This window comes from Vidua chalybeata, chromosome 2 (genome assembly GCF_026979565.1).
Source record: "Vidua chalybeata isolate OUT-0048 chromosome 2, bVidCha1 merged haplotype, whole genome shotgun sequence".
Taxonomy (NCBI): Eukaryota; Metazoa; Chordata; class Aves; order Passeriformes; family Viduidae; genus Vidua; species Vidua chalybeata.
Genome location: NC_071531.1, coordinates 34,245,922 through 34,267,170, shown reverse-complemented (window position 1 = coordinate 34,267,170; position 21,249 = coordinate 34,245,922). Strand labels below are relative to the sequence as shown.

General features: G+C 38.7%; 1 protein-coding gene across 1 annotated transcript; it reads left to right on the top strand.

The window, feature by feature from the left end:
* The first annotated feature begins 7,048 nt into the window (after positions 1-7,048).
* P2RY8 (P2Y receptor family member 8) lies at positions 7,049-8,122 on the top strand. The gene has a single exon (XM_053935907.1). The coding sequence runs from the start codon at positions 7,049-7,051 to the stop codon at positions 8,120-8,122; it is 1,074 nt and encodes a 357-aa protein (XP_053791882.1).
* Positions 8,123-21,249: the final 13,127 nt, after the last annotated feature.

Here is a 21,249-nt window from a genome sequence, read left to right as displayed (position 1 = left end):
TTATGCAAATCTTACCTAAGATAGGGTGAATGTTGCTAACACCAGCAGAGAGTCCTGACCTTGCTGATTTACACTTCGAAAAGGTGAAGGTTCAAGTGAACTAAAATTCAACTATCAGCAAAACTGCATAGTCCAGGACAGACACAGGAAATTTGAAAGTTGATATGTAATTTAATTTTACTACTTAGCTAGTTCTGAAGATTTGGTGCAGCATTTGCTTGTGGAGTTTCTTTGCCTCTCATCTGTATTTTTTAAATTTCACGGTAACAATTTTTTGGTTCAATCTTGGAAAGTGCCTGCTTTTACTCTGTCAGGCTGGAGAACAGAAGCACTCCCTAGTAGGCAGAAATGACAGCATTACTTTTATTCGTTTTTGAATAAAGCAGATTTTCTCTAGATTGATACAGCTAACAAGCTCTAACAAGTATGCACCTCTCCACTACATGAAAGCTGGTAATGTTTCTATATTTTCTTGCTGAAAAACTGAGGGGTTTCTACGTCTCAGTGTGAAATCCTTGTGGAGAGAAGACACTCTTGTTTTACCTTGTCCTGATGGCTTGAGGTCAGAGCTATAACCACCATAGGGTTTACTTTGACTGTGTGTACTAAGATAAAGACTGACATTTGTCTCTGAAAGAGTTTTGGATTAATATAATGAGTATAACTTAACTTTTTCATTGTAAAATATATGCCAGCTTTTGCAGTGAAAGTATACATATGGTTTACCTATGTCCTTTATCTGAGTGATCTTTGCTTAAAAATAAGAAATAAAGAACAGTTTTATTTTTAAAGCTAAATGGCATGGAAAGTCAGGAATATCATAGCTAGTTAGATGCTTCCAGTTTTGTTTTCTCTGCTCAGGAATACTTGCACACACAAGTGCATGGAGGGTAGAAGTGTAATTTCCCAAATGTATTTTTCTTAAAAGAAGGTAAGCTAAAACATCAAAAAAAAAGTGTTTGTGATAACATAACTACAGGCTTAGCAACAGTTTCTGACCTTTGCAATAATGATACTCAGAACAAAACAATAGGAAAACAAATCAGCTAAAAGAACAAGGAAGCCTAAATACAAAGAAATTTCTTAGAAGACTTAGGTTCACATCTTCACTGAGTGAACCAAACAAACTCTTGGCTTTTAGAGATGTAGAGATGTAACACTGCAAGCTAAAATTTGCATGAAAGTTTATTGCAAGGGTGAGAAAGAACCATCAAAACAAAACCTGCAGCCTCTTTCAGTAAGACCCATGTTCAGTTTAGGAATCATTCAGATGGGGATGGACTCATTTACATTGCTCGGTTTGGTGAACTTGAACATTTGCAGAAGTGTTTCTCTGAATCACATGAATGATGCTTTAGGAACTGTACTTGAGATGTGTTACAAAAGGGCACTTCTTCATATTAAAACTCCTTACTTTATTTAAATATTGAAGTGTTTCTCATTTTTCCCACAGCTCAAGATTACCGACTCTTGGCTCTTTACCTTCCCAACTCCTTCTTCTCCTCATATTCAGTCTACTATAGAAATTAAGCATTTGTTTTAGGGGCTTTTACTCACTTCTGTCATGTCAGTAGTAATTCAGACAGTCCAGGAGGGGTTGAAAACCCAGCAGGAACACTCTGTACTAAGAACACCCAAGTTGTCTCTAGTTTTATCTACCATTAGGTAGACATAAATTGTCCTAACCCTTTAGCTCTTGTTACTGCTTTGTAATCAAACTGAGTAAGTAAAAGACAATGTAAAATAGAAATATTTTAAAAAGCAGTCTTTTAAGGAAAAAAAAAACATTCTTCAGCTAAACTTGCATTGATAAAAAACTATTAACAGGATTTTTCTAAGTGCTTACAATAAAATCTGTGCTTTCACTTTGCTTCATTCTAAATCTATTTGCAATTGAGTTGAAATTACACTTCAGCTTGTTTTTCCTGCAATCTGAAACATGCCACCCTACATTCTTCAGCTAGAAGGGTGTCTTTCTAAAAGTGTAACAATATGAAAGAAGTTATAAAATAAAAACTTTTTTCCCTATGCAATAGTTCTTTGACAGGTTGTGAAACAAAAATTATGAAACACAATAGGTTTTGAAAGGCTTTCTGTTGCATGATATATTTTAAAAGTTATTTTTCCATCTCAAATCACAAAGCAAATCTCAATTTTTTTATAAATTGGCAATTTTCATTTTGACTTCGCTCAAGAACTTTTCAGTCTTTTTCACAGGTGTGCTTGTCACTGACAACAGGAAGATAATAGCTGTAAGAGAGAAATCACATCAGCTTAATTTAGCAGTTTAAAAATAGAGACATATCTACTGTTCCTCTTTCACAACCAAGAAATAACACAGATATCTTGTGATTTTTTACTGTTTGATTTTCGGTACATCCTTTAATGTTTTATTTATCATGTTTTGTCAATTGAAGGGAAAGAAATCCCTATTCCTGTCAGAAAAGCATTAAGCAGCTATCACCTTAGCTTATGGTTGCAGCTTGGATGGAAACCTGATGCCACTGAATTTCCAAGTGAATTTTCTGTGCAGAGTGCCACGAGCCAGTGAGTACAAAGAGTAGCAAAAATAAATCCTGCATGGATTTATTGAGTATTACTTCAGAGGCTTAGTACTTAATATGAGACTAATACAACCCATCTACTAAATGTTTCAGAAATCAAGCAAGCAGAAAAGCTTAACATTTCTCCTTCTATGTCACAAGCTTGAGGACTGATGTAAATGTCTAAGACTGGATCATGTCACTTGAGGAATCCTTATTTAGTTTTTGTTTCAGTCTCTCTGTATGTCCATTGGTCTGTTGTATTTCAAATATAGGGTCTCCCAAAATGAAAGCAAACCCATGTATTTCTAACAGAGAAATGTATGTAACAGAACTATATTTTTTAAAATTATGCATATGAAACCATAACTTAGTGCGGATGTTTTAAAATCTGTGCAAGCTTCACTGATTTGAATTCTTTTGGAAAGCTGAAGTTGGATGGGAAAAGCTCATAAAATGTAAGAGGAGTCTAATTTTAAACCTCTAAAGAGGGATTCTTTTCTCTCTTGAGGTATTACATTTACAAATTAAACCACAAGAGACAGACAGAGATTGTGGGTGCAGTGGGGGAAGGACATAGTTACCCTGAACAAGATGCAAATGTAAACACAGCATTAACTAAACCCCAACAGAAGCAGCAATGAGAGTGGCACATTGTGGTTCCAGCAGCTTAACTTGCTGTCATGGTTTCAGCCTAGCCAGCAGCCAAGCCCCACACAGTCGCCTGCTCACCTCCCCCAGTAGGCAAGACTGGAGAGAGATTTGAAAGGGTAAAAGGAAGAAAAAAATGTGGGTTGAGACAAAGACAATTTAATAAGGAAAGCAAAAGCCATGCATGCAAGCAAAGCAAAACAAGGAATTAATTTGCTGTTTCCCATGGGCTGACAGGTGTTCAGCCATCTCCAGGAAAGCAGGCCCCCATCACATGAAAGGGTTACTTGGGAAAACAAACACCATCACTCCAAATGGTCCCCTCTTCTTCCTTCTCCACTCTACTTTATATAAAGGTAATGATGTTGCAGGTATGGAATATCCCTTTGGTCACTTTGGGCTACCTGTCTGTCTGTGTCTCCTCCTAGTATCTCATGTAGCCCCAACTTCCTTGTCAGTGTGGCACTACAAAAAGCTCTGTGGTGGCTCTGTGTAAGCCCTGCTCACTGATAACAAAAATATCTCTATTGTCAATTTTGTGTTCAGCACAAATCCAAAAAATAATCTCATACCAGCCACTGTGAAGAAAATTAACTCTATCTCAGTCAAACCCCACATTGGGGTTTCGTGGGGTTTAAAAAACAAAACCTGGGCATTTAAAAAGCAAATCATTACAAGTAATGGTGAATCAGACCAGGAATTTTTTCTAGTCCAGGCTTTCCTGACAAGGAATTCAGGATTAGTGTCAGAGAATCTGGCAAAAGGAAAGGTGAAATTGGGGGAAAGATTTTCTGTACTCCACATTTCCTCAAGAGGCTATTTGCCCTCATGAATGACATGCAACATCAATCTTGTGTGCTTTGCATGCCCCCTTCTTCCCTGCAGAAGACTCTAAATGAACCACCCCATCGTTCTCCTTCTGCTTGTTTTGATGGACGTCTTCATTACTGAAAACAATGTCAAGGAGACCTACACTTTTTGGAAAGCTCTTGTAGGCACGTAATCAGTAATTCTGGTGTCTTTCAACTGCGATTCAAGAGGTGCCTGCATTTGGAGGCATTTATGTTTCGCTGACAGTAATATTCCACAAGTGCATAAAATTTGCCTTCAGTCAGGCTGTGAATGCTGACACTGTTTTGCATTTGGCAGCATCTAGGCATGCATTTTTTATCTCCTTCTTATCAAGATATTCTCTCAGAAAAAGCAAGTACAGAAGAAAATATGTTTGAGATTGACTCTAACATAAACCAAAATGTGAGAAAAAATATTAGATAGCTTTATGACCAGTGTGATAGATTTAATGGAAATTTTCACCTATATTCCTACCTCCCCAAGTACCTGTCATTTCTATAAGAATAGCATCTAGGGGCCTGTGATAGCAAATATCTTTCACTTGCAAAGGTATATTATTAGAGCTCTGTGGTAACTCTGATACAGACAACAGTTTTCTGTTTGTTTTGAGAAGTATAGAGTTGTTAGGCACAAAGGAATGCTACTTTAGCAGGATTTTTGAGGCAACAGACTTCATGAATAAACATTTGCTATGCTAAGTCACAGACAGATGAATTGAAATAGAGAGCAGTAAGGCTTTTTCCCCAAGAGTTATGTGACAGTGAGTGCTTTTTCAAGTTAGCCTAAAAAATGAAGAATTAGTTTCATTCTTGATAGAACTCCTTGGACAAAAACTGAATTTCTTTTGAACAGATTTGGCTCAAAGGGCTTTTTGGCAATTGTGCCCATCTGATGATCACTTCACTACTTGAAACATGCTTGCTCTGTGTCATGTGCATGATATATGTACATCTCTGATTTCTTTGCAATTCCAATTTTCTTGTTCCTTTATCTAGGATTCCAACAACTCAGCTGGAAGCAACATTAATCAATACAATTTTCTTGATACTAACTCTCACCACTTATAGATATTTTTAGCTGACATTTGAAGCACTATGTCAAATATATCAGATCAAGAAAGAACCTCAATAAAAGCCCCCTTTTTCTGGATCTGCACTCGGGTTTTTCTCAGTTGATTATCTCTTTACTGCACTGCAGCCTCCAGTAGAGACTTCACATTTGCCAGGTCTCAGGAATCATCAGTGGTTCAGAGAAGTTTTTCAGTAAAAGCCTCTCTCAGAACGCACAGTTTTTTGTCAGAATGGTTATTTCCAGCTATAGAGTTTGAGGAACTGACCGGTTACACTGCTCATGGCCTATGACCACACAAACTAAAGCTCTTTTTAAACAAGATACTAGGTTAAGTGACACCAACTGGCACCTGTGCTTTTTAATCTAACTTCCTACAGCAGGGCTGCTCTGCAACAAGATACTTGGAATAAACCATGCAGGTGATGAGAGTCCACAAGCAGGAGTGTGCCTAAACCCACTCTCTGCCTGCAATTAAGCAGTAGAGATGTACCCACAGTTTTTGGCTGACTTGGCCTGGCCCCTCTTCAGCCCTTATTGTAACTCTTCACAGAACATACTGTAGATCTATCCTCTGCCTTTCTGGGCATTTGTTGCCATTTCTCCACTTTTTCAATTCTGTACTTTTGTGAAATTGTCTCCCTGTACTTGCAGCTTAACAAAAGCAAGCAGTGAGATGTGGGTTCTTTCCTGCAGCTGCTGAATGCTACCATGCTGCTTAAAATAAATACACTAAACTATGAGCTATTGCATCGGCCAAGAAAGATCTATGAAAAGCAGACAGTGAAAGCATGGGTCTGCTTTGCAGACTGCAAAACTGAAAGTAATTTTGCAGAATTACAGATGATGCAAATAAGACAGCTGCAAACAGAATATTTTTAAATAACTTACATTTTGCAGAAACTGAAGCTGAATAGTTTTTTCTTCTTGGTAGAAGAGGGCTTCTCCAGCCTGTAAACCAGTCCAAGCAAGTGCAATTTTCCCTGGTCCTCATGTTTCTTTCCTTATATTCTGTTTATATTACAAATATAGTGAGAGTCATTGAATGCATGTTCTCCTTTCCCTAAGTTGAAAAAAAAAAAAAAGAAAAAAAAAAAATAAATCCAGCCCCTACTTGAAATGGATCACAGTTTAGTTGGGGGGCAAAAATGTCAGAAGATACTGTGCACTACAGAAATCAAGGTTATGACGTCTAGAGTAGGCACAATGGATTTAGCTCAAGAAGAATCTATGGACTAGTGTTCTCACACAGACATCAACTGAATTTCGACTTGTGATATGTGATTTTCTTTATGTTACAGTAACATAGGGGGTGTGATAATGAATAGACTACAGAGCAATCTGGACAGGAGGGATTGATGGGCCAAGGTCAATGGTGTGAGGTTCAATAAGGCGAAATGCCAAGTCCTGCACTTGGGCCGCAAGAACCCCATGCAGCACTACAGGCTTGGGGCAGAGTGGCTGGGAAGCTGCCCAGTGGAAAAGAACCCAGGGGTGCTGGTTAACAATAATCAGTGTTATGATTTAATTGACATGGTGGTGTTTGCTCCAAGGTGCCAAGATCTTGGATGTCTTTTTCAAGTTTAATGATTCTATGAGTCTAAGTATCAGAAAACCATTCAGCAGAGAAAAGGTAGCTGCTCCAAGATAGGAAGACATCACTCTGGTAAAACATTATGATGATTTGGAGGGAGGCAAGACTTTTCAGAAAGTAATTTTAATGGATTCAGTGCACTCAAGGAAAATCTGTCAAACTAAAGGATATTTTTAGTTGATTAATACATGATTTGTGATCTGTGATCTGTGATTTATGTCCCTAATTTCTGTTTTGACATATTGTTTTTTTCACTTGACATTTCTCCTCTAGGTTTTCAAGCAAGTGTTCATGATATGATCCAGCTGGCTTACAGGGATCAACAACCTACTTGTGAATAATGGTTAAAAACGAATCCCACCTGGACGCTTTGACACTGTCAATGCTCCAGAATAAAACAGTCTCCATCACCCTCCCAATTGTGTATACAGTGGTGGCTCTGGTCAGCATCCCTGGAAACTTGTTCTCCCTTTGGGTGCTCTGTTGGCACATCAAACCCAAAACACCTTCTGTTATCTTCATGATCAACTTAAGCATCACAGACCTTATGCTGGCCAGCTGTTTCCCCTTCCAGATTTCTTATCACCTCCAAAGCAATCACTGGAGATTTGGCAAGACTCTTTGCAGCCTTGTGACAGTGATGTTCTATTCCAACATGTATTCTTCCATACTGACCATGACTTTTATCAGCATGGAGCGGTACATGGGTGTGGTACACCCCTTGAAGTTGAGCAAGTGGAGAAGAAAAAGATATGCCTTGGCTGCTTGCCTAGCTATGTGGTTTTCCTTGCTACTAGCTTTCTACCCACTAGAAACTACAGACCTGACCTATGAAGTGAAAGAATTAGGGATTATAACCTGTTTTGATGTCCTGAAATGGGATATGCTGCCCACCTTTGGAGCTTGGGTAGCCTTTCTCCTCACTTTATTTGTTGTGCTGTTCCTTATCCCTTTTGTTGTAACAGTTGGATGCTACATTGGTATCATTAGGAAGCTAATTCAGACATCAAGCAGATATGGTAATAAGCAAAAGACTAGATCCATATACCTGGCGACAATTGTCCTTCTGTCCTTCATCACTTGCTTCGCCCCCAATAACTTTATCCTATTTGCACATATGATCAGCCGCCTATTTTACAGCAGCAGTTTGTACCCTGCCTACAAGCTCACCTTGTGCCTCAGTTGCTTCAACAACTGCATAGATCCCTTCATTTATTATTTTGCATCGAAGGAATTTTACCAGAAATTCATGCAATTGTTTCGCCCTAAGGTACTGCTCAGTGACAGCTTGGAAAACAGGAGAGAAAGTTTATTCTCTGGCAGGACCATGTCAGCCAGATCGATGTCAAGTGGACCTATGGATGGGTTAGAGGGAGTAAAGGTCAATTTGCAAAGGCAGGAAAGTGTTTTTTAGCTTTAGATATTCCCAGAAGAAAGATACCTGTGAAACTCATGAGTAAAAACAGAAAACGTTTCCTTTTCAAAGGCCACACTCAAAATACCTTGCTCCAGTGACAGAATTCAAGCTGAACTTAAATTGCATTTCAGCATTATTTGGTCATGGAAGTGCTAAAGGAACTGAATTTATTCAAGAAGGCACTGAAGCAAATCAAACAAGGTTAGCCTGGAAATAACATTGCTGCATAAGACCAAGGGATAGGTTTAGAACAGTTAATCTCAGGTTTTATGATAGTTAACCAAAGACTTGTGATTCTCAGTGAATGTGAAATATTACTGTACCTGAATTAGAGCATACACCAAAGCTGGTTTGGGAGTAAGGGAGTTGTTTTTCTAAGCAATGTGCTAAGCTTGGTTTTTCTTTTTGTTTTTTGATTATATTTCTTTCTCTCTTGTATTTTTATAAAAGAAAGAATAAAAGTAGCATGGTATTTTACCATTAAGGCATAATGCACAGCCACCTTGAAATCACAACACTCACCCAAATGCATTTCAGAGTCAAACCACACTGACACTTAAAAAGGTTAGGTTGACTCATATTATTTATTTCAATCTTATACAGCAAAACATCTCATACAATGAAAGGAAAGCTAACAACGTTTGCAAATACTGCTGCATTTCTTGAAGTTATTAATTTTTTAGGACTGTGGGGAGCAGTTTATTTAAGAAAACAGACTTTCCCACATTAATCTATTACAGTACGAATGCTGCTTGTATGTGGTTAGTATCAACTGGTCATTTTCACCAATTCACTGTAGGCTACACATAGAAGAACCATCCCCCTCAACAGAATTTAGCGTTACGTAGTGCCTGGGGAGTGATTTTTTCTTCCTTACAGAGATGGTGTAGATTATAAACCAGATTTTCAGCTAGATAAATGAAAATTCAGCCACAGACTGGAGAGTCACTCTGTGCCAGCAGAAACTAGATAAAAACTTTTCCTGATGGCCAGATGTCAGAAACAGACTTCTTTGAGGCAGGCAAGAAGAAAGAAGAAAAGAAAGAGGAAAATAAGGCTTGAGAATGGGAGCTGTGCCAAACATCCTGAAAATAAGTTATGGCAGTGGATTGAGCAGTCCAGTGTTTGAAACCCTCCTCTGAAATGTCTTTCTACAGCTTGTTTGCATATTCCGTGCCATGTTTAATCCCTTTCACATCTCAACAACTGTCTGTGTGCCTGGAAAGACAACTGCTACAGAACAGGCACTGGGGACAGACAAAAGATAAATTTTTCCTGTAGTATTTACAGCTTTTTACCTACATTTGACTCACACTGACAGAGAAGAGACACAAACTACCTGAGAAGACCAGACAAGACCCCCTCACAAGCAAGACAAAAATATACCATATCCTTTTGCTGCGCTTCAACTGCATCCAGCACTGAGGAGGAAGCTGTCCGCAGCGCTGTAGATAGTTGGTTGAGACATCTCATGCTGCACTGATTCCTGAGCTCCTGTGCCTAAGTAATAGGCGACACTCAAGGCCCTTAAAATTTGCCATTTTTCTCTGGGTATCTCATGATTAGAAACCAATTTTCCACCACTAACTACCATCAATTTCTTCACAGTAGAGGGTAGAAAACCAAAACCAAAAGTAAGATATTTCAATGTCTTATCTTCTGCTAAAGTATTGCCAGTTTTTGGAGCAGAATAAATGTGAGTGGACTTAGCACTACCATTTACAAACCAGTCTGAACATTCAGTGCTTTGTGGCATTTCACAGTGTTAGTTTTAATTGATCTGCACATTTTCTGTGTACAAGGCCAATCTTTGTGATACGTAACTCGCCTAAACCCTCCCATCAATTTGCCTGGAACCTACGCTTCACTATTCACTTTCACATGATTCCAGCTATCTCATTATCACAATTGTTTAATTGTTTTCTGCATTTTGTTGTGGCATAACACTTTTTGAAGTTTATACTGAAATCTCTCTTCTTTTCCTTTTTTTTTTAACATGGAAATATTTCTACATTGAAAGCCTTTACTTCTCCTACAGCTAATGCAGACTTTGACACTGTTTTATCTTGAACATCGTCCTCAAGTGCATCGTTCCTCCTAAAATATGCTGCAAAGTGCCTGAACTATAACTGACACAAAATAGAGCCAAAAGGGCAGAAACATTGCACTTTGGACATCAACTGCTATATATTGAAAAATAGTGAATTGCTCCTTTTTCAAGTGAGAAAAGATGCTCACAACAACTGAAAATGTTCTCTCCAAACTCATGCAGCTCTTCATAACCCTTCATGTCTCTTCTCGAAATGTTTAAAAAGGAACAGGAAGGATGCCTCATTTGAGTATGCCATTTCACTAACTAGCCTCTAGTTAGCTCAGATTCCTGTTTGGGTCAGTGGGATTTTTCCTTGAGAAAGGAATATAAAAATGCACTCATTAACAGCAATCCTTAGAGTCTGATGGCATATACTGTGAAGTCTTGGAGAGTCATTATTAGAGAGGAAGAGAATAAATTATTATTAAAAGAGGCCCATCATACTGTTCTTTGATCCTGGAAATATAACCTTCTGGAGCATAATAACAATAATGGCTTCTACCCTCCTTGATCAATGAGTGTAATTTGACATCCATATACATATATACATATAAACAAAGACATATAAATAAATATACATTGCAATTTGTGAAGTTATTGAGAAGTTCATGTCCATATTATGTTCAATTTGGGGAATACGGGCCCTGGGCAACTTGCTTACTTGTAAGCATTACTATATAGTTACTGTAATATTACTGCAAAGACAAGAATGTAAAGGCTTCTGTTTGTTTTCAGGGTTGGGAGGGGAGTTTGTGTTTCATGTTTTTTTTTTTTAATTACTGTATAGAATTTAACCTATGAATGTGCTCAAACTTTTTTGTACATATAATGCTAAAAATCTAAAAAAAAATAAAAAGTACATGATTTAAGATTCATTCCCATGTTTTTATGTGCCATGCATGAAAAACTTAAAAGTATAGAAGAGGGCAGAGAAACCAAGTTATGAAATAAAATTAATCTGTTTCTCATTGTTATTGTGGATTTTTTTCAGTTTTTTTCATATTTCCTTACAGGATAGATACATATATATTAGAAGTTGGCATTGTCATAGACCCTTCACACAAATTTTAGAAGTATTTAAAAGTAGTTTAATGAGATTTTGTCTAACTTGAATCCTTCTCCTTGCCCAATAAGTGCACCGATACATATATTTTTTTAAATTTCTATGCATTTCTGAAGGAGCCTAGCAGTCAGAGCCTGTCCCACCCCCATCCTGGAGCAGGGCATTGGAGGAAACTGGGAACAGACAGTCAGTGTCATGGAATCATAGAATCATAGAACATATCAACTTGGAAAGGACCTCCAAGGATCATCAAGTCAAGCTCCTGGCCCTGCACAGGACCATCCCCAAGAGTGTGCCATGTGCCCAGGAGTATTGTCCAAACACTTCTTGAACTCTGTCAGGCTGGTGCTGTGACCATATCCCTGGGGAGCCAGTTCCAGTGTCCAAACACCCTCAGGGTAAAGAATATTTTTCTGATATCCAACCTAAAACTCACCTGACACAACTTCAGGCCAATCCCTTGGGTCCTATTCCTGGTCATCAGAGAGAGAAGGTCAGTGTCTGCCCCTTTGCTTCCCCTCACAAGGAAGTTGTAATTTCAATTAGGTCCCCCCTCAGTCTCCTCTTTCCAGGCTAAACAGACCAAGTGCCCTCAGCTGCTCCTCATAAAGCTTCCCCTCTACACACTTCACTATCTTTGTATCACTTCTTTGGATGTTCTCTAAGAACTTCATGTCTTTCTTATATTGTGGCACCCAGGATGCAAGATAAGGCCACACCAGCACAGAGAAAAGCAGGACAATCACCTTGCTCAACCAGCTCATGATGCTGTGTTTCATAAATGTTCCCTAGATTATGTTGCATTTTGGGTTCATTTTCTGTTTGGCTACATATAGGCTAATATATGAGAGGGCCAGAGACTATCCTGAAGTGAATTCATCACTTTTTGTCATTTTTTCTAGTTTAAATTGTTTAAAATAATATGAGGTCTACATTGATACCCACTGGGGTGTTATTTCTCTAAGGTGATAGTTAGGGTATGTGCTTACCCAAGATGGGAGGGATAGCACAAATGTGTGTGAAATTCAGTGTTGGTAAGTGTGAAGTAATGCACACAGGGAAACCCAGTAACAGCTTTTTGTATAAAATGATGTTCCTTGTCAGTGACGAAGTTAATCATAATCCATAATTCCATTCATCAGCTCAGCATCATAGAAATCCATTGTTCACCCATTCCTAGTTTACTCTCTGCACTTTTGGCCTCTGTCATAGATAGGATCAACAAGGACTAGAAAAGACCAAGGAAAGAGCATATGGTATGCTCTGAGAAATGAATTTAAAATCTTAGAAGTTAAATAGTTTAGGACTGCTAATCTCAGAAAATAGACAATATAATGTAGATAGGAAAAAGGCCTCCAAAATCCTCAATGAAGTGCAAAAGCTGATTTGGATTACTTACGCTGCCTTTGACCAATAATTGGTGAACAACACATTAAGCTAATGAGATCTAGGCTTAAAACCAGATCAAGTTCCTCATCTCTTCTTACAACTCATAGTATAATTAGAAAACACTTTGCCAAGAATGTTGTGGATGCACATAGTACACTGGTCCAGAGAAACTGGAAAAGAACATGGAAAATAAATCCATTGTAGGTTATTAAACAGGCAAACCCCCACAGGCCCAGGAAGGCCTCAAGGATTAAAATTGTCACAGGCTGGAGGAGTACTAAGAGGAAGTAATAGGATGCAATTGCCCTGTTCTCCCTTCTCTTGAAATGCCAGTGTTTGAGGCAGGACACCATAAGCAAGACAGCCCCTTGTCTCCACTCTGGTCCATCTCACACTCCCAGTTAAGCCCTGCCAGAACCACCTTGGTGCCTGGCCTCTTCCACCCTGCTTGCTGGGGTGCTGCCAAGAAGGGATTCAGCAGGAAATTCAGCCTGCTACCATCTTGGAAGAGGCTATTCCATAATCAGGGGGGCCTGGGGCACAAGCTTGATCATCTGTCATTTAGCCCCTTTTGACAGGTCACAGAATCACAGGATGGCTGAGGCTGGAAGACACCTCTGGAGGTCACCATGTCCAGTCCCCCTAACCAAGCGATCTCTCACAATCAGGTAAAGATGAACTTGTGTCTTGCCCTTCAACAAATCTCTCCAGGTGCTTGTAACAGTTCATCCATTTTGCTTCAAAACACATAATTATTAATTCAATTTCTGACATATTTTCTCACCTCTGGTCTCATTTTTTCCATCACCTATCTCTCTGCTGTTTGAGCTGACTAGCAGTAGACCTGCTTGTGCATTTGAGGCATGGCAATTCACTGTTGCTTTTTTTTTTTTAACTTCTCAAGCAGCAACCTAGTCTACTCTTTAAAGCTCACAGCTGCATTAGGGAAGAGTACAATTCTCTGGCATGAATTGTCACAAATATATTGGCAAATACACTCTACTGTACCTTTTCTGTTAAAAAAAAAAAAATTCAGTGACCTGACAAGTTCCTCTAAAAAAGTTAATTTACAATGCTATGACCTGGTGAAGTCCATTAAAATAATCAGTTTTATTGGTAAAAATTTTAGATGTATCTAAAGTCACAGTTCCTTTAAGTGCCCCAAATGAAAATTCTAATATAAAATAACTCTTACAAGCATGATTAGGATATAAGCCTTGGTTATTGTCCTTAGTAATTAAATCCATCATGGGAAAAAAAAAAAAAAAAAAAAAAAACCAAAAAAAAAAAAACAAAAAAAAAACCAACCAGGAATCTTTTATAGGAATAACTGTACTTTCTTCATTTATGTCACAGTTCATAGTCTCAAAAGAAGTTACTGAGAGCAAAATTTCAGTCATACTATTAATTTTTATATATTTGGATTACTTTCATTCTGGATTAAGTTTTTGCAAGTAAATGTTTTCTTCTTGAACATATAAAGTGTTATTATGGACTGCATAACAAAGTACAGCATAATGCTTAGTTGAAATATCTTTTTAAAAGCTTTCTTTTTTATTTGACAAAAAAAACCCCATCTCTGCATTACTAAAGTCTGGACTGCCACAGAACTCCTGGTCTTTCATGACTTAGTTGCAAGTCTTCTAGTATTTTTCCTTAAAGTCTAAACAGCTGGAATAGATTATCAAATGAGGAGACTCTCAAGCATCTTTAATTATAAAACATGAAGTTCAGAGCTGCCAGACAGATTACCTTTCTAGCTTTTAGCATAAATAAATACCTCAACTCCATTCTTGACTGTCTTAGCTCAGGATGATGTCTTGCAGTCAGACTTCTGCAGAAATTTTCAGCACATGGACACTGACGGCTCTGTTTCCCCAGTTTCTGCACCACTGCCTACATGACCTGGCTCTGGCATGTCCCAGCTTGCAGAAAGAAAAGTGCCCATTGTCCTACTGAGAGCTTCCCAGGCTAATTGTCCTTTGAGCTTTTCCTAGTATGTTCCACAATCTTAACTGCTGTTGTTGGGTATGGTGAAGTACCAGGAAAATGGAGAAGTGTTTTGTTGAGTGCCTTAAATCTCAGGAAATTTAAAGGTTTTTCTCCTCTGCTGTGTACCTGGGCAGCTTTATCAAAGGAGAAAGGACAACAGACTTATATGAAGTATAAACAGATTCAAGCTAGAGATGGAAGAAGGGTTAAAGAAGTAACTTCTGTGGCAGCTGGGCAGAGAAATACTTTAAATGAGTGCAGAGAGGCACAGGAAGTTATTTTCTGCAATAGGCTATCTGCAGTTAGAGAATGTCTGTATGTCTGTAAATTGTTTTTTTCATAAACAGACACTTTCATTTTAGAAACATGGCGCCTTTTCAGCAGAAAAGCTGGGAGCAGCAGTAAATCTCCAGATCTCTGCTGTAAGGAAAGGAATGTGATTCACAGACAAATAAACACTATTGAGATACAGAACAAACATCTCACAGAGTGACTCAAACCCCTGGAAATGTGAGCTTGCCATGCACAAAAGGTTTAACTAACCTCATCAAGTGTTGCCCTAAGCATCTTATTGCTTGGCAGCATCATGATGACTGATGACTGACTCCTTCATTTCCTTAACAATATCTGCTTTGGTTTTTGATTGCATTCAGACATCCAGATGACAGCAGATCTCTGTGTAGACATATACTACAAAAGAAATGTTGGTATCACCATCTTCCTCTTGACAGCTGTTTTTGAATTTTGCCATCTTCATGCTTATAACAGCAGGTTACAATAATATTCCTGGGGATCCCAGCAAGCACTTAAATAGGGTGTGGGTTTTTCATACATCCTCAAACTCACACGGCTTCAGAAAATAAAGGAAAATGTATAAGTTAATGTGTAAGCTAAATCTCTTCCCATCATTTACCTCTAAAAAGAGCCAGTCCACCTTCTCAATTAGAAACTCTCTATGGAGTGCAATGGCTTTTTCTCCCTCAAAAAGTTTCAGCACCACAACACCTCTGTCTTGGTTTCCCCAGTTCCTTATTATTGTCAACATGCTGATATTTTTTCCTTTTCCTATTTCATCCTGCATTCCATAGTATATGCAGAATGCATATCTATGGGGTGATCCCACCCCATTTTGATGAGTAATGCAAATTTCTCTGTACACTTTCACATAAAGTGTCCATACATTTGAGCTTTTTTAAATTTCTAAATGAGTACAAAAATAAGCTAAAATACAACATTTAATTTTTCTTCACTTGATACATCTGATAAAATTGAGATGATAGGAGATAGAAATCTGACAGTGTTTATTTCCATATTCAATAAAGGTAGAATTATTCATGTTCTTATAACCATGAAAATTTGCTGAAGGAGCCTTAAGATCTGTGGCAGTCATATCTTAGCACTTCTTAATGTGCTTATGTCTCTTTATTACTCCAATCTCAATGCATCTCTTTCAAGATATTGCTAGACATATTGCCATTCACATCAGTTCTGACTGTCCCTAAAAGTACACATCTTCACACACACATGTGCATCCATTGCTCAGCCTGGAGAAGAGGACGCTGAGGGGAGACCTCCTGGCAGTTCAGAGCTTCCTCTCGAGGGCAAGAGGGGCAGGCACTGACCTCTTCTCTGTGGTCACCAGTGACAGGACCCGAGGGAATGTCCTGAAGCTGTTCTGTTATGTAATCCTTAAAATTAAAACCAGGAATGTGAACGTTTGGGTTGTGTGGCCTTTAGTTCTTAGAAGTTATAGCATTTTAGAGGTACTTTAAGGTTCATGATCAAATACGTAGGAAAAAGACGGGACGCACTGCCCTCCGGTGGAGATTCAGATAATAAATATAAGAGCTCCAAGATGCTCTTGACCTTGAAGCCTCGGAAGTTATTTTCTGGAAAAGCTGGGATTACAGTTGAGCCAATTAATATTCTCTTCTCTGCACCTTATTTTAAGTTTCCCTAATTTCATGCCATTGTCTTTGCAGCTATCATTATACTGTACAAAAAGAAGGAAGACTTATTTTCTAGTCTTAGGCAACTATATATTTGTATCTTATATCATATATGTGTACATATTTTTTTATAAGCATACACACACATAGATAACGTGCATGCTGCATATGTAATATATATTATGTATATGCACATTTTCCCCAAATATTTTATGTACTTGTTTATGCATTTTTCAAATTTAAATAACACAGAACCAATGTTTTTTATAGTCTGATACACAGCTTCTTTTTGTCTAGAGACAATGCAAATGTTAATTGAAGTGAGACTGGGGTGATGCTGAAATTAGAGGTGGAACCTGCTCGTGCAGCAAACACCAGACATATGACTTCAGGAGAGGCTCATGGATTCAATATAATCCACTGGCTGTCAAACACACAAACACATAGATATCTAGGGATGCTGTCAGCAAACACTTATCCTCCTGTCCCAGAGACTACAGGGTTATTAGACTCTACCCAGTTTTCTCTTCTGAAGCTGCTTGTTGGCCTCAAGCTTACAGCATGGAGAAAGAAAGCTGCAGACCAGAAGTTGCTCTCAGCAGTAGACACTGGCTGTGGCAACAGCTGGGAAAGTCAGCATTGGCACTGTGTGTAACTGTAATGCTGTTTCTATGTCGTGTAAATCAGGATGTGCTTGCAGCACTCCACTTTATACTGGAGGAGGATATAGCACATATTTGATATCAGGTAGAAACTAGCAGGAAGAAAGCATTCTTTTCTTTCTTCTATCTTGTGTTGCTGCTGTGAACCTGGCAGCTGATCCTCTTGGCCAGCACAGGCACGAAATCTGTCATTCTGTGCTCCTCTTACTAGGACTTAGCTGTCTTCACACTGAATTTTTTTTCCAGGCTCTAGGCTTCTCCAATTTGCAATACCTTTTCTGTGGCAGAGGCTAAAAGCAAAGTAGCTAGTTTGAATTCCTAACATCCTTTCTTCAATTATTCTTGGAAAGACACTTTTTACACTATTTAAATGTGCTGGCCAAGGATGACTCTTTGGGGCTTGGATAATGATTTCTGTACTGTTAAAAGTTGCTTTGTGAATGGCCATGCTCCTCCTGAGCATTGCTACATCCATGTTTGATGTAGCTGCTTTCCTTGTCCCAGGAGATGGGCATGGAGCTGCCTGACAAATGGGTTGGTATTCTTCTGGTACTATTTATACTGCCCTCCCTCAGCAGTTGTGAAGCTTCTTCTCAAGGTATGATGTATTTTGATAACTATGCTGTGAAGACAAAGATCTTCAAATTAAGTACGTGTAAAAACAGGGACCTTGTGTATCCTACAGCCTTTATCCTACAGTATTTAAATCTCATTTCATTTGACTTCCTGTGGTCTCCACAAAATGTCTCCATACGACTGTAATACTACTCTTCAAATAGAAAGGAAATTCTGGGAAATGGTCACCTAGGGACATTGAGATATTACAGGCCTTCCAAGCTGGACAGAAGAGGAGGAAGGAGCAATTGTACCTGAGCTGACAAATTGATAGGGATTCTTAAAAATGGCCTATGAGAACACAGAGCTAAGCAATAAGACTGTGGAAGAAATCTAGGGAATCTGCTCTGAAAGCACTCCCTGAATCTGGAAAAATCTAGAATACCCCTTCATAAACCAAATATCTAGTTTAACATGTAAAGCAATCTTAAAAAATCAAGGATATGGAGTGCTATAAGAAGCAGGTGACTCTGCTCAGAAGTCTGCTAGCTAAATACAAGCTGTATATAAAAAGAGAAAAATAAAACATAGGACAGGGAATGTTAAATGACACCATGATTTTAAACAGAGTTACTGATGATTAGCTGATGAAATATAATCCATCTGCAAACAACTAAAGATCTTTTCCCCTACAGTAACAGAAACAAGATGTATTAATTACTTTACAAGTTAAACAGACAATGGCAAGGATTTTGGTGGCAGAAAATGGTTCCTTGAAAAACGTTAAGTGTGAGCTCTTTGAATTGATGAGGTTATCCTAGAAAAGTCAAGCTACCCTGTGAAAGGTGAAATAGCAAGGTGAATAGCATTCCCTTCATAGCAACTTTATAGATAAGCCCCTAGGGTTCACTGATTTCCTCACAATGGAAGTGCATTGGTTTCCCAAAAAAGATGATCCTGTGCTTGCACAGGTGGCTCAGGCAAATAACACATCTCCATTGAAATATATACACTCATCACAATACACACAAAAGTAGGCACAAGAACTCTAATGATCACAGTATTCTTGATATGCTTTAAGGTGTCATGGCCACCCAGTAAATGTGTAGACAGAAAAGCAGAGAAGTCTAGAACAAAAGTATTGAGGTCTCTGCAGTTCACAGCTTTAACTGCTGTTTTGCTTCTGCTCAAAATACCTTGGATATTTGAAAAAGTCAATAGTTTCATAACCAACCTTGGACAAGCTAATCTTTGACTAGCACAGTCAGCCATGACACAAACTTTTCTGATAACTGCAGGTGTCATTGATCTTCCCCTCGGTCAGCTCGCTGCAGCCTCACACTTGCTGTACCTGGCTTGCGAGGCCGCCGTGGAGCAATTAACAGCTCTCCACCAAACTTCTCCCAGCCATGGCAGCTTATGTGATGGGGTTTAGCTTTTCTCACAGGGTTCTTTAGCTTGACATTTGGACCAGCAGAAATAACATATAAAGTTAGTAAATGAAAATATGTATTTCAACAGGTTTGTGGTTTTTCTTTTAAATAGACAAAATCACCATTTGCCATGTAAGTTTAATAGAATAACAAATTTAGTAAATACCGCTCCTTAAAAATAATAATGCAAGAGCCACATCTCATTTTCTTCAAGTAAAAAACTCTTTTGGTAGTCTCTGGTTTTGGGCATTGTCTTAACTTTAATGGAAAATATATAGAAATTCCACATATTTCAAATTTATTTGTTTAAGTTTCAAAAAGTCTGTTGCACAAAGCAGAATTCAGTTAAGGGAAACAAATCAAGGCTTATTTAACTCTTCAGTTAATGGGAAGCCACACCTAAGAAAGAGGATTTATGTTGGGAGCATCTCTAAAGGCTCTACGGATATCTAGAGACAGTCTTTGTTCCTCTATCTCAAAAGAAGCTGTCAGGAACAGGTGTTCTTTCATCTCAAGTCCTTCCTTTATTCATACACACAGATTGGATGGAGTCACAGCTTCATTGCTGTGTTGCTGTGATAACCACACTTATTGGAAGACTGAATAAAATGAGGGAAAGATGAAAATTTGGCCTGTTGGTTTGATATGTAAACCTTTGCATTATCATCTTAGTCCTCTGGAGTGTCTGATTTTAGTTTATTATGCTTGCTTATATTCATCACAAAGCAAGGCATAGTATAAAAAGATTACTCTGGATAAGAAATATGTCCCCGATTCTAGGAACACCCATACAATTGCAATTTCCCTTTCTTTGGTTAGTAATGCAGGCACATTGAAGATGTACATATATTAGGATTTACATTTACATTAAACTTGCAGGGTTGTAATATTTTTTCCCAGAGGAAGAACTCCACATCTCTTCTGGTATGTGCCAGGAAACAAAAGTTTCTGTTACTTCATGAGATCCTTGTCCTTTTATTCTATCAAAAATTATATTGGTATTGTAAGAAAGATACTATGGCTTTCATTTCTGCAGTATCTTTCAAACCTGTCATTTGCAAGAAGCAGTGTCACACTTCACAGCCAAGAAAAAGGAACAGTGAATTTGTTCTGACAAGTTCTAGGAGAAGTTTAGACTATTCCTTTTTCACACAGGCACTGTTTTCCTTGCTGACTCTCCAGATATCCCAGAACTATATTCAGTATTATGGATATGCAGAGCACAGCTGTCTACATTCACAGTTGTATCTAATCTAAGGTTTTTATTTCTGTGTTCAATTCAGCATAATTTCCCTCCCTAGGTTCTTTGTATTTTGTAATTACTTGAGAAAAAATGTTTTTAAGTTTTCAATTCTGCTCTCAAGTCACCATCATGACTAAAAAAAAAAACCTTAAAAAAGAATCGAAGTTCAAACCTTAAATCCTGGCACCTAGGATAATGTACAGCCTGTCAGGTTATGGTGACAAATGGCTGATCCCCATGCACCATGACAGGAGCAGGAGGCCCATGCCTGAGGGGAGCCCCCAGCAGCCCCACGAGGCCAACAGAGTCCCCTGTCCCAGCCCTTCCAGGTGCCACAGGAGCCCTGTCCAAGTTGTGCTACTGGGGGGTCCACATATACAATATGTAGGTAGGTGAATGTGTGTGCATACAAAAAAGTTTTTCATCCTGATCAGCCAGAGGGGAACAAAGAGACTCCTGGTAGTGTTTGTGCCTGTGTGAGCTCTTAGTGTCCCTGTCCTTGTTGCTCCGTGTGGTTTTCCATGTCTCCAAGTACACGTGCCATACTGTGTGTGCATGTCTGCCTGCTGGCAGCCCTGCTGCTGGGGGCACCTGGGGCATGGGGCTGTGGCAGTCTCACCTCCACTGGGCTGTCAGATTTGGCAAATTTGACACAAACCACAGAATCACAGAATGGGAAAGGTTGGAAGAGATCATCTAGTCCAACTTCCTTGCTCAAGCAGGGCCATCCTAGAGCACATTGCACT

Coding starts and splice junctions, on each gene's coding strand:
- P2RY8 (XM_053935907.1), top strand. CDS start 7,049: ATGGTTAAAAACGAATCCCACCTGGACGCTTTGACACTGTCAATGCTC.